At 43.6% G+C, this 18,180-nt stretch overlaps 1 protein-coding gene across 1 annotated transcript in view; it reads left to right on the top strand.

The window, feature by feature from the left end:
- The window catches only part of LOC120988569 (venom factor-like), a 117,913-nt gene that overhangs the window by 35,627 nt on the left and 64,106 nt on the right, over nucleotides 1-18,180 (top strand). The window contains exons 16-23 of the mRNA XM_040416103.1: nucleotides 773-847; nucleotides 2,314-2,514; nucleotides 2,973-3,084; nucleotides 5,284-5,372; nucleotides 6,828-6,967; nucleotides 14,576-14,788; nucleotides 15,365-15,425; nucleotides 17,838-17,924. Coding sequence (XP_040272037.1) covers nucleotides 773-847; nucleotides 2,314-2,514; nucleotides 2,973-3,084; nucleotides 5,284-5,372; nucleotides 6,828-6,967; nucleotides 14,576-14,788; nucleotides 15,365-15,425; nucleotides 17,838-17,924 — 978 coding nt within the window. The remainder of the gene's footprint in view (nucleotides 1-772; nucleotides 848-2,313; nucleotides 2,515-2,972; nucleotides 3,085-5,283; nucleotides 5,373-6,827; nucleotides 6,968-14,575; nucleotides 14,789-15,364; nucleotides 15,426-17,837; nucleotides 17,925-18,180) is intronic.

Here is an 18,180-nt window from a genome sequence, read left to right on the forward strand (position 1 = left end):
ACCCAATCACTGCCAGTAAACCGCACCCACTTTCCCCTGCACTTTGAAAACATGAGAGTATAAAGAAAACACACAATTTTGTGCAAAAATTTCATGCACCATCATTGGTGACTTTTATTCATCTCTTCACTACAGTTTTTGCCGCAAAGTGGTTAAAGAGGACCTTTCACCTATTATGACAATGTGGACTAACTATACAGACATGTAGAGCGGCGCCCGGGGATCTCACTGCACTTACTGTTATCCCCGGGCGCCGCTCCGTTCTCCCGTTATGCCCTCATGTATCTCCGCTCACTAAGTTATAGTAGGCGGAGATTTCAGTCACTAAGTTATGGTAGGCGGAGTCTGCCCTTGTTCTGCTCTAGCGCTGGCCAATCGCAGCGCAGAGCTCACAGCCTGGGAGGTTATTTTCTCCCAGGCTGTGAGCTCTGCAATGCGATTGGCCAGCGCTACAGCAGAACAAGGGCAGACTCCGCCTACCATAACTTTGTGACCGGAGATACCGGAGGGCATAGCGGGAGAACGGAGCAGCGCCCAGGGATAATAGTAAGTGCAATGAGATCCCCGGGCGCCGCTCTACATGTCTGTATAGTTAGTACACAGTGTCATAATAGGTGAAAGGTCCTCTTTAATAACCAAGGGCCTGTGTATTAGTTTTTCCTGGAATGTTCCTTTAAGAAGCCATTTGTTTTGTTTTTGTTTTGTTGTTGTTGTTTTTTTGCTCTGTATTTTCATGATTTTCATTCCAGGCCATTTTCTCTTTTATTCTCAGATCCATCATGTGTGGACACTAAGAGACGCAAAAGAAGCACGTCAGCGGCTTTGATGGAACACAAAACTCAGAAGGGTAGGAGGAGAAATTGTAGATTTGTTTGTTTTTTGTTTTGTTTTGTTACTTACTATTTGAGGCTATTACCGGCTATTTTTGGATCTTAAAATGTGGTGTCATGGGACTTCCAATAGGTAGCATAGTCTTATAATACATATTAATTCATGAAAGCATATATCCACTTAACTCCTCGGCCTTGATAAGCACAAACCTCTTGGCACTCTTCTTCTGGATCTATGGCAATGTTCGAAAACCTTCACTGTCCCTCCTCTGCAGCTTGTCTCTCCTCAAATCGCCAGATATGCTCTATTTCTTTCTGGGTCTGTACAGCAATGCATTGAAAATTGTGCAGCCATGACAAACTGAATATGTTCGGCCATTTGCACCACCTGTGTAATGCAGATGCAGTGCCCTCATCACTGGGCTCCCTCTACTAAGGACTGTTCAAGTCAGCAGCATAATTGACCCACTTCCTGTCTAGCAACCTCTTGCATGAGCCTCCTGACTTCTGCTGCAGCAGGCGCACTTTGTGGCCAAAAGGGGACATTGTAGCACATTTACAACATGCATATAAGGTAAAAATATTAACATATATATAAAATGACAGTGCAATCTTCATGGGTGGGCTTTATCTACACCCTGCACAGGTAGAAAAGCCTACACATTTAAGCCCATTACACAGGAAAATTAATAAAAATGATACCAGCTGTACAGCAGTGACTATGTAATAATCCTTCAGCAGTACCCAGAGAGTAGTTACTTCTACAGCAAAACCCATACAACAGCATCAGACACAATGCCCCAATATTACAAAACCCTCCTCGCATTGCACATGGTCCTGTATTACTTACTGCTCCTCCAGCAGGAGCTTCCATTCAAGCAGCCATGTAGCTATCCCTTTCCGTGCCAGTCAGTATTAGAGAATTTCCATGAAACAAAATCAGTATATGATTGATCTCTTCCCATGAGATGTGTGGCAGGAACCTGGGTCTGTCTCACTGAATTCTGGGTCCTTTTTGGCATGGGTTTAGGTCATTAAGAACCACACACACAAGGTCCTCAAGCCAACTGTAGCCATATATAATATCAGATTTTAAAGACGTTGTCTGGTTGATATGTTTTTCCATAGATCAAGAATGCTTAAAAACGCCATACTTTACAGATCCCTTGTGGCTCCCGTTCCATGATGCTCCGCCATTCTCTGCTTTATGGTCCTTCTGGACACACAAGGAAATGCCTGTTCAGCCAATCTGTGACCGTGGTGGTCTACCTCTGTGGCCTGTAGCTATTTTCTGTGTGTTGAGAGGGATCATGTAGCAGAGACCATCGGGGGAACCGAGAAGCATCAGAATCAGACTGGCTGGACCAATTGGATTTATGGAACTGGAGCAGGGTTTGGTCCTGTTCATACCGTGTGGTCCTTTCCATGACTGATAGTGTTGATGGGTGTCCTAAAATAAAAACATGTTTCTTCAATCCTTTAGCCTCCAATTACACAGATCTGGAGAAGAAATGCTGCCATGATGGCATGATTAGCAACCCAATGGGCCACAGCTGTGAGCGGCGCGCTCGCCTCATTCAAGAAGTAGAAAAGTGTGTGGAAGCTTTCCTGGACTGCTGCAGATACATTGAAATGAAGCTGAAGGCTGAGAGGATACTGAAAGAAACGGATACTTACGACAGAAGTGAGTGGACACGTGGCAAGGAAATTAAAGGGTTCATACAGGAATGGAAAAGCATGCTTCACTTCTTCCAACAACAGCGCCACACTTGTCTACAGGTTGTGGGTGGTATCGCAGCTCAGTTCTGTTCACTTCATTGAGGCCTAGCTGCAATACTAGACACTAACCATGGGCAATTGTGGTGCTGGTAGATGGCAGCCATGTTTTTCTAATTCATGTACAATTTCTACTAAAACGCTATAAGATTTTGCTTCTAAGGGAATAAGGGGAACAGCCGGCCATATTTGCCAGACTGCATAAATTCCATAAAACGGAATGGAAAGAGCCATTCTCAACACTGGTGTGGGTTTCAGGGGTGGGATCAGCATCTATCAGATATTTTTGAATTTTTTTGCAGATAGGCCATATATGTCCGAGATGAGAATACCCATTTAATCTTGTAAACTGTTTCTTCCGTACAGGTGATGAGGAAAGTGAGTATTTGCCGGATGCTGATATTTTGGTTAGGAGTGACTTTCCTGAAAGCTGGTACTGGAACGTTCTAAGAATGGACGAAGCACCTAATGCAGACAAGTAGGTGCTTTAAGGATTTCACTTCTTGACTCTTAGCTAATCAATAAGTGTTTTTATTTAAAGGGTGATCTCAATGGTGACTTCTTAAAGGCACAGAAACATGCCAGTTGTTTGCTGCCCAATTAAGTACCTCTGAAAATCAACACCTGCTGAGAGCAACAAGATTCTTTGGTTTCTCTTTATTTGTAAAGGTGTCGCAGCAAGCACTGGCCTAGATTTTGTTGTGTTGCATTAATTCTGCATGCCTTGTCTGTAGAAGCATATGACCACAGTTCTGTTTAATGATACCAGGGATGACTCCAAACCTGGCCTTGTATCCTCTTTAAAGGAATCTGTCAGCAGTTTTTCCCATGATAAACCACTGACAGCCCTAGGTAGGGGCTGGGGAGAGAAGTACACACCTTTTGTGGAGCTTTTATTATCAAGAGTAGTGTAAATATGAAGGTTTATTCTGCCAGGATCTGCTTCTTAAGTGCATCTACCCCTCTGCTCTGAGTGGCAGCTCCTAGTTGTATGCTACAGCTGTCACTCATAGCAGAGGGGAGTGGCTATCCAGAAGCTGAACAGATAGAGCACTTCACAGTAAAGTGCCGCCTCCAGTGCACAGTGCAATAAAAGAATATGACAGAATAAAACTTCATATTCAAACTACTCATGATAACAAAAGTTCCACAGAAAGTATGTTTGTCCTGGTCTCCACAGCTCTTACCACCACAACATCAAGGAGGTTACCTCCGTCACCCTATTGCCACCCCCTAGCTCCAGGTCTGCCATCTTCTTTTTCCCTTTACTCAAAAGCAGTCAAAATGTATGTACTCTTTCAGAATGTTGCAACAAAAAATTATTTTTAAAGTGTGTTTGCAGTTCAAAAGTGGTAAAACAAAAAAAAAATATAAAACCCTTAGAATAAAGTTTAAATAATTTGCTGAACAAATGAAACTAAAAAAACTAAACTGAAAACCTGATGCATATGGCATCATTAAAAAATACAACTTGTCTTGGCTACACAGATGAAAAAAAAAGGGTTGCGAAATGAGAGGATGAAAAAAAACTTGCTTGGTCATCAAAGGGGAATTCCAGTTAGATAACATTATCCCCTAGGAATAACTATTCGATTGGTGGGGGTCCTACCGCTGGGACCTCAACCAATCATGAGAACAGGAGGCCCCATACCCTGTGGAGTTACCCTAAAATGGATGGAGCGGCTGGTTGGAAATTGACCCTGATGCTCCATTCATTTCTAAGAGAGTTCCGGAGGAGCACATTTCCGACCAACCGCTCCGTCCATTTCAGGGGAACTCCACCAGGTAACCGTTCTTGTGATGGGTGGAGGTCCCAGTGGTAGGACTCCCATTGATCAAATAGTAATCTCCTCTCTTGTTGATGGGGGTAATGTTCTGTAACTGGAATATCCCTTTAAAGCCCAAACAATTTCGGGGATTAACATATTAAAAAAATAAAAATGAAGGAAAAATAAAAATAAATAAACTATACAAAAAATAAAAGAAATGCTCCATTCATTTCTATAGGAGTTCAGAGAATAGCAGATTAAGTATGCATGTCGGGAGTTGTAGTTTCACTACAGCTGGAGTGCCGGAGGTTGCCTACCCCTGCAATAGGTGCAAAAATAGCCTAGAATATGTCATTCAGTCAACCAGTCAGTTGCTTTAAAGGGTATGTCCACTTTGTAACCAATTTATTGCTTCAAAACATCTAAAGTGAAAAAATCTTTGTAAGCATTTTTAATTAAAAATATCCTATCAATGTGTATCTATAGCTCCTATACAGACAATGTATCTCCATGGTAACAGACTACAAACAAACCCTTTGTTGTCTGATGTTTCAGTCACATTAACTCCAAAAAAAAATATTAATACTTTATTGTAATTACTATTTGGTAGGTTAACAAGAACATACGTTCACAATCTATATCACTGCTCAAAACACCCCCATAGGGTACTGAAACCAGACAATGCCTAAACTAAAAGGTTTCACATGTCTAATGCTCTATTTCCCCTGTGGCGGCACTGCAGGAAAATTAAACTGCCAAGGTTCCCCACAAATCACAGATTTAAGCTTGGGGTACTGTACCAGCAGAAGAAAACATTGCAATCAGCTTATTATTAAAGGGACTTTTCTAATAAGTAGGGATTGTTAAAAGTGGAGAATCTAATTAATATGGTGTTTATCTTTCATCAGTATTTCTACAAAGCTCCTGACAAACTTTTTCCTGAAGGACTCCATCACAACATGGGAACTGCTGGCCGTGAGCCTATCAGAGAATAAAGGTAAAAATCTAAAAGCTGACTAGACATGAGCAAATTTCTTGAAATTTGTTTCAGATTTTCTTTTAATGAAACTTTATTTTATGCAAAGACAGCATTAGGCTACATTCACACAAACGCATTTTGTTTCCGTGTCCGCTCCATTTTTTTGGTGGATTGGATGAGGACCCATTCATTTCAATGGGTCCGCAAAAAATGTGGAAAGAACACTGTGTGCTGTCCGCATTCGTATGTCCGTTCCGTAGCCCCGCAAAAAAAATGTATAGCATGTCCTATTCTTGTCAGTTTTGCAGACAAGGATAGGCATTCTTACAATTGATCAGCAAAAAAAAAATGGATGCGACACGGATGTCACACGGATGTCTTCTGTATTTTTTGCAAAATACATACGGTCATGTGAATGTAGCCTTAATGAGAGAGTGACACTGACATAAATAGCTATGGGTAAAAGCATGGTTTACGGTGCTAACAAACAGCCTGTTTAGTAACACTGCACTGTCAGATTTGTTATGCCCTTTAAAAAAGTTCTAAAAATTGTCCCTTATTAGGGTCAGATGCCTGCCTTGTTTTACATGTTAGAATTAGAAGAAGCAGTAGCTTGTTCTGAACAAGTTGTCCAAAATGTATCCCTTAATGGGGCCGGATGACTGCCGGTATTTATACACTCATGGTCTTATCAGAGGAAGCAGTGGGCCACATGAGGAAAATTTGCAACAGGTTTGAAACTTTATGCAATTGGATGACCTTTGCAACCAAAATATACTCTGCTAGTGAGGCAGTAAATATGCTTCCCAATCCTAATCCCCTCTCTTTTAGTACTGCCATGCAGTAATGACTGACAATCACATCCACTACCATGGGTAATTGTGTGCAACTGCTACACAAACACATTAACATAAATTAATGGGGTGGGGCACAATATACTGGGTCTCCGCTGTCTTTAAAGAAACAGTGCCACTCTTGTACATCAGCTTCAATAGTGTTACAGCTTTCCCTCATTTCCATTTTTGTAACTTCAGGTCTCATGCACACAACTGTGTTTTTTTCCAAATTTTTTTTGTGGATTATATACGGACCCATAAATTTAAATGGGGCTGCGACAAATGTGCTGTCTGCATTCCTATGTTCACATATCAGTCCCACAAAAAACATAACCTATTCTTATCATACAAGAAGAGGCATTACGTCAATGAGGCCAGCGACAATTATGGGATGCACACAGTCAGTATCCGGATTTTGGCAAACCACAGTTTACAGACCACAAAATACATATGGTTGTGTGCATGAGGCCTTAGAAATAGGATTGTTTTCCAAAGTAACATATTACAATGCATAGTCTACTACCTTTTGTATAATTATAGCCCTTCCCTCCCTTCACCGCAAGATAATATGCAATCACTCAGTATAGTGTTGTGTCAGATGATGATACTCACCATCTGTCTTATTCCATCCATACAGGCATGTGTGTGGCCAAACCATATGAAATCCAAGCCTTCAAGAACTTCTTTATTGACCTAAGACTTCCATATTCTGTAGTGAGGAACGAACAGGTTGAAATTCGAGCCATCATCTACAATTATGAATCAAAGCCACTAAAGGTAAATTTATTTATACCAACCAGACTTTTTCTAATCAGACTTTGTCATTGAATCACATTTGTTGTGCACCATGACATCATCAAAGAGATGCATGATTAACCCCTTCAGGACCCTGCGATTTTCCATTTTTGCGTTTTTGTTTTTTCACTCCCCGCATTCCCATAGTCCTAACTTTTTTATTTTTCCATTCACATAGCCTTATGAAGGCTTATTTTTTTGCGGGACAAGTTGTACTTTCTAATGAAACCATTTACGGTTGCATACCATGTAGTAGGGAGGGGGCAAAAAATTCCAAATCGGGTAAAATTGGGAAAAAACGCAATTCTGATAACGCAATGCCTCCTAATAATAGTTTTTTTCATTTTTTGTGCTGTCCATTCGCCAGAAACTGATATCCAGGTCAGCTGTGAGCTCTTATCATTTGGGCCAGTGTTCTAGCGTAAAATGATGTAAAACATGTTCTGGTAAGGAGGCCCTGCCCCTTCTGCTAAGCTCCACCCACGTTTAAAACGGAGTGGCAGAAAACCTCTGTTCCGCTTTTGTACGCCAGTTTAGAGCTTTAGTAAATGTGCCCCATAGTACAAGAAGAATAATATAGACATAGCTAAAAGAGTATGGGTATGGGGAGAAGAGTCCAGGCATGGAGAGAAGTGTACGCTGCGCGGCTTCTCCCTACATTGCTTAGCTTGGTTGACAGATCTCTCCCTAGACAAGTAAAGGAAGCCAGTTGTGAGTCAAGCCGAGCTGGGAGAAGCCACACAGCGGACTCTTTTGCCTATGCCCAGACTCCTCTCACAGTAAGTAAAATCATAGCTCAGAGTAGAACATAGATCTCTGTAATCAGGCAACCTTTTGAGGCTTCATGCTTCCTGTGGTTAGGCAGCATCTTAAATGGTACCCATCAGTCGGGGAATTACAGAAAAATTTGGAAGAACTTTAGATTCTGCTGAGAAATAATCAAAGAAAGAGGGAAGAAACCCCCATCATTGTTGCTGGCCATACATGCTATCGAGGAAGATCTCCACTGTGAACTGTTTAGGACTGTGTCTTTAAACTGTTGGATGTACTACAACCCCCATTCCTGCACTTTAGTAAAGAGAGTCTTGTTTATGTTCCACTGACCTGGTTACTGACTCCAGCACTATTCGCCACCCACAGCACCTACTCCTACTGCCCTGTACCCTTACAAAAGGCTATGTACACCTTCGGATGCAATTTTTTAAAATTTTTTGCATGTTACTCATTTGTGGTTAAAAATATTTTTTTCAATTGGCCTTTATTAAAAATATTGAGCTGTTCTGTCACAAAGGGTTAACTGTTTTTCTAGCTGTGTGACTGCTAATTTCACTTTGTGCCAATGTTCTGTCAGAAAACCTTACCTTGTCAGATTCCCTTACCCCATGTGACTACCGGGGGTGTGCTCCTCTGCGCAAGTGCAGTACCACGGTACGGCGCCTCTGCGCAAGCGCAGTACCAGGGCATGGGTAAGGTAAAATTACAGTGAGCATTGACTCATGGACGCGCGCACGGACACCGCGCGTGCGCTCTCAGGAGTAAGGAGATCTGACGGTCTTTTGTCTTGTTATATCTTCTTACCCTCACACTGCGCACGCACGGATTGTAAAATCTCCTTACCCTCAACCCGCAGTGTGAGGGTAAGGAGATTTAACAAGACAAAAGACTGTCAGATCTCCTTAACCCTGAGTGTGCACGCGCGGTGTCCGTGCGCGCATCCATGAGTCAATGCTCACTGTAATTTTACCTTACCCATGCCCTGGTACTGCGCTTGCACGGAGGCGCCGTGCCGTGGTACTGCGCTTGCGCGGAGGAGCACACCCCCGGAATTCACGTGGGGGAAGGGAATCTTACAAGGTAAGGTTTTTTGACAGAGTAACGGTCATCTAAGACCACATTCACACGGGCGAGTTTTCCACGCGGATGCCATGCGTAACGTGAACGCTTTGCACCCGCACTGAATCCTGACCCATTAATTTCAATGGGGCTGTTTACATGAGCAATGCTTTTCAGGCATCACTTGTGCGTTGCGTGAAAATTGCAGCATGTTCTATATTCTGCGTTTTTCACGTAACGCATGCCGCATATAAGTGAATGGGGCTGCGTGAAAATCGTGATTTTCACGCTAAGGAGATGATGTTAATAAATAGGGATGAGCCCCGGGACCCCATTAAAGTCCTGCTGAATGAAGATAGAATGTTGTTCTATCTTCATTCAGCAGGACCTGCGCTGACGTCAGCACACTCACTACGTGTTTAGCTGCGATGATGTCAGCGCAGGTCCTTTTGCAGGTCCTGCAAGAAGAATAAAGAAGACGATAACGGCTGCGCGATTAAGTGGATGAGGTGAGAAATGTTTTATTATTTTTTTAACCCTCAATGGACATTTTACTTACCATTCTGTATTAAAGCATGCTATTATTTTCCATTATAACCATGTTATAATGGAAAATAATAAAATCTACAGAACACCAGTGAAGAAGTCCGGGTTCGGGTCTGCAGATTTTTATCACGCGCTTGCAAAACGCATTAAAGCGCTTTTCACTCGCGCGGAAAAAACTGAACAAAGCAACGCAATCGCAGACAAATTGAATGCAAAATCGGTCGGGTTTCCCTGAACCCGCCCGCAACGCATCCGGACTGAATCTGGCACGCTTGTCTGCAAGGGGCCTAAGGCTACTTACACACTAGCATTTAAGTTTTCCGGTTTTGAGTTCCGTCATAGAGGCTCAATACCAGAAAACGCTTCAGTTTTGTCCCCATTCATTGTCAATTGAGACAAAACTAAACTGAACGGAATGCTCCAAAATGCATTCCGTTCCGTTTAGTTGCATTCCCAGACCGGAGAGCAAACCGCAACATGTTGTATTTTGCTTTCCATCCTGGGATGTGGAGCAAGACGGATCCGGCATGACCCCCAATGCAAGTCAATGGGGACGGATCAGTTTTCTCTGACACAATAGAAAATGGATCCGTCCCCCATTGACTTTCAATGGAGTTAATGATGGATCTGTCTTGGCAATGTTAAAGATAATACAATCGGATCCGTTCATAACGGATGCAGACAGTTGCATTATCAGTAACGGAAGCGTTTTTGCTGGTCCCTGCCGGATCCAGCAAAACGCTAGTGTGAAAGTAGCCTAATAACCCTCTTCTCTAAACTACTAAGAGATCATAAACACTTATTTAAGCCACATTCTTATCAGTGAGATAAGAACTGAGCTTTAATGAGGGTTTATAACGTCAGAGAGCAAAGATAAGGAGCCCGTCAGCTCCTGGTCTGACAGAAAAGACTGAAAAATCCAAAGGGTGCTTGTAGAGCATCTCAGCTATGTACAGAAAAAGGAAACCATATTTTTTATGAAGACCAATTTAAAAATTATTTTTAGCTCAAAATGAGTACAATGCAATAATAAAAAATTGCCCAGGTGTACATAGCCTTTAACATCAAAGGCAACCCAACTACAATTAGGCAGGAGCACCAACATTAGAGTGTGCCCAGATAGAAGAAAGGGTGTGCCCTCCTGTCACTGCCCTGGCCCTAGTGAGCATTAGTATTAGGGATGAGCGAATCGACTTCGGATGTAACATCCGAAGTCGATTCGCATAAAACTTGATTTTGAATACTGTACGGAGCGAGTGCTCCGTACAGTATTAGAATGTATTGGCTCCGATGAGCCAAAGTTATCACTTTACAAAGTCTCGCAAGACTTCGGGTGATAACTTCATAAAATGATTTCTACTGTAAAAACCATTTCCCGAACTCGGGTTCTGTTCCAAGTGGTACCTTGGAACCGAACCCGAATTCGGAAAATGGTTTTTACAGTAGAAATCATTTTATGAAGTTATCACCCAAAGTCTCGCGAGACTTTGCAAAGTGATAACTTCGGCTCATAGGAAAACTCCCAGGCTGTGAGCTGTGCGCTGCGATTGGCCAGCGCTACAGCCTAGGAGAAGGAGACGCCCACAGAACAAGGGCAGACACCGCCTACTATAACTTGGTGAGTGAAGATACCGGAGGGCATAACAGGAGAACGGAGCGGCGCCCAGGGATAATAGTAAGTGCAGTGAGATCCCTGGACGCCGCTCTCCATGGCAGCATACTTAGTTCACAATGCTTTTCAAGGTGAAAGGTCCTCTTTAAGCAGTACAGATGATCACGCAGTTATCGTTACTGGGTCATATGAGGTTCCAGCACCACAAAACACAAATGCAAAACAAACACCTGCCCGTCTAGGCTCTACCTAATACACAGGTCTCCCTAACTCCCTAACTAAGGTACAGTTCACACATGAGGTGAGATCCGGCTTTTCTCAGCCATATGGTCCAGAAGCCTCCTGGCTGTGACCACACCAATACCTTGGGGGAATATGGTCCAAGAGTCAGGCGTCGCTGGGTCCCCCCAAAGCTCAGGCTTCCTCAGCCTCTTGGCTGGGACCACACAGAGCCTCTGCAGGTTTCCTTTTCCAAGTCCTCTCCCAGACTCATACACAGAGGGTTGTTTCATCCCTCCGTGATTATCACCAACTGTCTCATCTGCGATCACCTCAGGTTAAATGGAATATGTGCAGTGGAAGGGTGTGTGGGCTGAAAGGTCCCACTGCCAAACCTACCTCTTAGTCCAAATAAAATCCAGTCAAACAACTATGTTTGCTGAAGCAACACCATTTCTGGACTTCATTTACCTCACCCAGATGAGGTATCTGGGTGGGATATACACAACCTCCATGATTTTACCATACACATTACCACAGTACATTAAACACTCTTGGTTCCTATGACTCATCATTTTTAGGGTACTTTCACACTAGCATTTTTCTTTTCCGGTGTTGAGTTCCGTTACAGCAGTGCTTCTCAAATAGTGGGGCGTGCCCTCCAGGGGGGGCGCCAGGCTCCGTAAAGGGGGGCTCGTTCAGGGCCGGCCTTTGGGGTGTGCGGGCTGTGCGGCCGCACAGGGCGCCATAGCAACAGGGGCGCCGGGCGGCTGACAGCTTGCAGTGTAATATGCGGCAGGGAGATGAGCGCTTCCATTGTGGAAGCGCTCATCTCCCTTCCTCTGATCAGAGGCCGGCGCAGGCGCTGGACGCGATGTACGGAGCGGGGGCCGGGGGAGGGACTGGGAGGAGGAGCTGGGGGCCAGCAATAGCGGTGGGGCGGTGCGGTCACTATACTATAGCCCCGCCCCACCGCTCCCTCCGGTATACTAATATAAAATTTATTATTGAATTAAAAGTTATTAAACATGCCCCCCTCACTCCTAATAGTACCGTATATCCGAATTTCTTCTGTATAATGCCGGCAGGCAGGCAGGCCGGGCGGCCGGCGCGTCCCTCAGTGATGTCACGTGCCTGCGCCGCCTGCTTTATGAATGAAGCAGGCGGCGCAGACAAGTGACGTCACTGAGGGACGCGTCGGCCGCCCGGCCCGGCTGCCGGCATTATACAGAAGAAATTCGGATATACGGTACTATTAGGAGTGAGGGGGGCATGTTTAATAACTTTAAACGGCGGCGGCGGGCACACGGAATCTGTGGATGGCACAGTTAAGGGGTGGGGGTCTGTGGATTGCACTGTTATGGGGTGGGGGGGCACTGTGGATGGGACTGTTATGGGGTGGGGGGTCTGTGGATGGCACATATATAACAGTGCCAGCCACAGATCCCCCTGTAACAGTGCCAGCCACAGATCCCCCCCCATAAGTGTCCGTCATCCACAGATCCCACCATAAGTGTCCGTCATCCACAGATCCCCCCATAAGTGTCCGTCATCCACAGATCCCCCCATAAGTGTCCGTCATCCACAGATCCCCCCATAAGTGTGTGTCCGTCATCCACAGATCCCCCATAAGTGTCCGTCATCCACAGATCCCCCCCATAAGTGTCCGTCATCCACAGATCCCCCCCATAAGTGTCCGTCATCCACAGATCCCCCCATAAGTGTCCGTCATCCACAGATCCCCCCCATAAGTGTCCGTTATCCACAGATCCCCCCATAAGTGTCCGTCATCCACAGATCTCCCCATAAGTGTCCGTCATCCACAAGCGGCGTCCCACACGGCGTCGGTTGCCTAGCAACTCTACGGCTGGAGAGAGGGAGCCCCAGTAGCAGTACTTATAACAATTTTATAGACAAATGATACTATTTACAGTCGCGCGGGGGGCGCGAAATGTTTTCTTCTTCCTAGGGGGGGCATGACAGAAAATAATTGAGAAGCACTGCGTTACAGGAGCTCAATACCTGAAAAAAACTGATCAGTTTTATCCTAATACAGTCTGAATGGAGAGCATTCAGTTCAGGATGCATCAGTAAAGTGTTCCTGCAAAACGGATCCGGATTTCCGGTCTGCACATGTGCAGACCTTTAAAAATGCAGAAAAAAATAAAAAATTCCGGATCAGTTTTTCCGGATGAGACGGATCCAGTATTGCAATGCATTTGTCAGACGGATCCGCATCCGGATCCATCAGACAAATGCCGCCTGTTTGCATCAGGATTGCTGGATTCGCCAGGCTGTTCCGGCGACGGAATTCTCTGCCGCAAGTGTGAAAGTAGCCTTAGGAAAACTTGTTATCTCTTTTTGTTTATTTTTTTAATAATTTTTTTTTTCCACTCCCCCTCCTCAAGCTTCGGAACGCAATGACAGTAATAGTAAATGATGTCTGAGTGACACTGACATACCTAGCTATGGGTAAACGCACATCTGATGGCGTTAACATACAGCGTGTTTAATATCATATAGCATTGGTACATGTCTCATGCTTTTTCATATTCCAAAGCTTCCAAAAATTGTCCCTCATTGGGGAAGATGATGTTTAAACACATAACGTGTTATGGGCTAAAAAAAATAAATTGGCTTGGGGGAAGGTTATGGTTGGCAAGTGGCATTAGTGGCATGATGCGGGCCGCAGCAGCAGCAGCCGTACAGAACGTTATGGTAGGCAGACAGACAGCAAGAGTGGTAGAATAGGCCACCAGCAGCAAGGTGAGGTCTATTGATCGCATTCAGCCTGAGCTGAGAGAAAATGTCGGTATTGATGCAGTAATCACATATGTATGCTGCTTAAAGAAATTTAAAGCCCCTTCGCCAAATTTTTTTTACATTTCAACCATGTGGAAAATTAATACATGTAAACTGACGATTGAGAGCCATTAGTGGCAGGATGTAGGCCGCAGGAGCTGTATAGAACGTGATGGCAGTTAGGCAGACAGACAGAAACAGTGGCAAAATAGGGCCAATCAGAGCAAGTCCCCCCCCACTTAATCTTATGGTCATGTGAGACCCCTTCTTCTTCCTCCCGACTGCTTTTTTCCCACCATGTATGCTAAAATGGCGCTACATGCTGGTTTCATGGATTCGTCTTGCATAAACCTGAAAAGATTTGGGTTTTTCTGCCGGTCGAAAAATAGAAACATTTGGACTGAGCCTGGTTCACTCATCCTTAATTCTACTAAACTAATAATCTGAATTTACAGTACTTTTGCCTTCTTTTATGGTTCTTGACCTAAACCTCAAGCAGATTAGGGTAGGTGAAAAGTAACACTGTGTCATATAGTATTTGACGTGCTGTAAATAATGATAATATGGTCTCATTTTAGGTGCGAGTGACGTTTGCTCACAACCCTGAGTTCTGCAGCCTTTCTACAGCCAGAAGGCAGCACACAGTGGAGGTGACGGTGGATGAAAACTCATCGACTGTAGTTCCGTTTGTCATTGTACCGCTCTCTTTAGGGGAACATTATGTTCAGGTGAAAGCTTCAGTCTACGGAGAATTAGCAGGCGATGGTGTCAGGAGGAAATTGAAAGTCGTGGTAAGAGAGTATGGCTACTGTATGAGTTATGGCAATCATTTTATTAATTTCTGTTTGGCTCAATCTACTGTACAGTTTCTGGTGCCTGTAGCTGCCCAAACAGTTGATTGGCCGAGGTGAGCCAGGTGTCAGACGTTCATTGATCTGTGTGCCAGGTGTCAGCCCTCCATTAATCTGATACTGATGACTAGGGATGGGCAAACTTCAAGTTTTGAAGTTCAAGTTTGGGTTCAGTTTTACGCTGAATTGCACTATGGATTTCGTTACCACGGACCATAACGCAATTCCATGACGGAATGCCTTTTCCGTCATAATAGAAGTCTATGGCCAGCATAATGGATCCATCTAGTTTCTGTTATGCAGAAGAGGACTTCTGCATAAAGGAAACCGGATGGATCTACAAAACGTAAAGTTCACTCATCCTTACTGATGACCTAGTCTGAGGAAAGGTCTTTATTATGTAAGTCTTGGGCAACCTCTTGAAACAGTAATTACATTGGCACTTGGCCACAATTTTTTGTGAAAATGACTGACGGTTGTTTTAACACCATCTAAAATTTTTGCTTTCCATTTCAGCCGGAAGGTGTTCGTAAGACGGAAATTGTATCCTCGGTAATACTGGAGCCAGAAGCAAGAAGTAAGTGTCCTTCTCTCCATTTAAATTAGGTTTGGAGCTGTGGTTATAGAAAATTCCACTTTAAAACAGTATTTCCTGAAATAGTTTGATTTATTTTGCTTATATATGAGTAAAAAATATTGAAGCAAAAACCATGTATGCTGTTGACTAGTGATGAGCGGCATAGGCAATATTCGAATTCTCAATATTTCAAAAAAATTTGGCTGAATAATCCCCATAAATTTGCAAATTTGAGAATTTGTGATCTCCAGTCATTGTTTTCTTGATTGCGAAAAATCGACAATGTAATACATTTGCGATAAATTTGCGAACAGAATATTCAACACTATTCGCAAATACGAATATATAGCACTATATTCGAAATATTTGCGAATTTTCAAAGTGGCGATATTCGCGATTAAAATTTGCGATTCAAATATTCGTGCTCAACACAAATGGTTTTCAGTACTTATATGTTGATGGACTATCCTCAGGATAAATCATTGGTATGAGATCTTAGGGGTCTGACACCCAACACCCTCAACAATAAGCTGTTTTGGGCAGCTGCCGGAACCTCAAGCACTAGGCTCTGTCCACTGTGTAGAACCTATGTCGTGGAACTGCAGCTCAGCATTCAAGTGAATGGGAGCTGACCTGCATTACTCCAGCGACGAAGCTACACAGCCGATAGAGCCTTGTTTCCAGTGTTTAGTTTCCAGCACTGGGAACTTGGACCCACACCAGTCTGAGTATTAGACCTGCACCAGTCTGATGAGGATTTTGAGGATAGACCATCAATATCTAAGCACGGGAAAACACCTTTAAAAGCTATGAACCCAATAGGGGCAATTTGTTATGATAGCATTTTACTCATTTAGGGCTAAAAATCATTTTTTCAATCAGTCTTTATGAAAATGTTGAAGCAGCTGTTGTCATAAAGGGGTAACTCTTTGCCTCACTGTATGCATCTTACTTTCATTTGAACCCTCACCGTCAGGCTATGTATGTCCCTTATCTTTGAACTACTAACAGCTCATAAATGATTATTTAACCTATATTCTTATCAGTAAAATAAGAACTGACCTATAATGATTGTCTATGAGGTCCGGAGATTAGAGATTAAGAGCCATCAGCTGAGGAAAAAAGTATAAACACAGAGCCTGGCACTACAGAATCTAAAGTCTGTACAGAGAAAGGGGTTCAACATTTTTAAACAAAGACAAATTTTAAAAAATGACGTTTAGCTCTAAATGAAGTGCATAAATACAAAAACAATTGCCCCCCAAAGGTATCTATAGACTTTAGGTAAAAGAAATACAATATGAACATCCTTACAGATCCCTTGTGATGCCACAACTCGTATATAACATTCTGCCTGAAGCCAGACGCACAGCGATTCAGTGATCATCATACCACCCACATAGTGAAATGGGCTGTCTCTGATCAGAAAACTCTTCTAATATGGCGTTGGTTCACCTGTTACCCAATAAACAGCATCACTCTTATGGAAAGGCTTCATTCTCATTACAGAGAATACTGCATTTCTATTCATATGCACCTGACCCAATTGGAGCACTGAGGGGCTGACCAGAGCCCTCAGAGCACCAGATGTTACACTCCTTTAACTTTAGTCCCTCCCCACTTCCCCTGAATTGACAGGTATAGACTTGTCTTCTGGTCTCAGAATTTGCTCAGTGGAACACTTGTTGCACTCCAGGCAGCGCAGATTCCAGCTGAGCAAGTGCCGAGACCAGGAGACACAACATCACAGGTGCGAGATGACAGGTCTCGGTGCTTACTCAGTTGGAATTTGCACTCCTTGGAGCACAGTAGAAGATTGACTGGTCAAGTTCAGAGACCGGAAGACACAGCGCTGGAACAAGAAGACTGGTATAGGTGAGATGTCTAGCCCTGGCAATCAAGGGGAATGGGGGAGAGATTAAAGCTGAAAGGGTGTAACAAACTGGTGCTCCAAGGGCTGTGGATGGCCGCTCTATGCTCTAGTTAGGTCATCTGCATGTGAATAAAAATGCAGTATTTTCTGTAAGGAGGCAACATATAGTCATGATCAGGGTATGATCAACCTAACCAGGCTATATACAGATTCCTTGTGATGCCACAACTCGCATATATAACACAACATTCTGAATCAAGCCAGACGTACAGCGATTCAGTGATCATCATGCCACCCACATTGTTAAATGGGCTGTCTCTGATCAGAAAACTCTTCTAATATGGCATTGGTTCACCTGTTACCCAATAAAAAGCATCACTCAAATGGAAACGCTTCATTGGCAAAACCACTAATGATGATGGACACGGATGTTGGGTGGCCTTTCCATTGACATTTCATGTCACCCCTTAATTTCCAACAGAATTGAGAGGTTGCGTTGCCATGATCACCATTAATTTTCACATCTTTTGTTCTTTCAGGTGGAGATCATGTAGTAAAGGTGCCATCACTTGCCAATAAGAACATTGTTCCAGGCTCACCAACTACAATTATTGTCAGTGTACAAGGTGCGGTGCTGAGTAACGACCATTGCTGTTGGGTACCTGCTGATGACCTGTCACTGTTTTTTTTTTTTATCTCTCTTAGGGCGGGTTCACATCAGCATTATGAATTCCGTTATTGCATTCCGTTATAACATGGTTTTAATGGAAAATAATGGAATTTGTAAGGCAGATTTCAAAACGGAAACCTTTAGAGGCCTTCTGGTTTTTGTCCCTCATATAAGAGGTCTATGGGCAGCATAACGGATCGATCCGTCTGGTT

The sequence above is a fragment of the Bufo bufo genome, chromosome 1 (assembly GCF_905171765.1).
Source record: "Bufo bufo chromosome 1, aBufBuf1.1, whole genome shotgun sequence".
Classification (NCBI taxonomy): domain Eukaryota; kingdom Metazoa; phylum Chordata; class Amphibia; order Anura; family Bufonidae; genus Bufo; species Bufo bufo.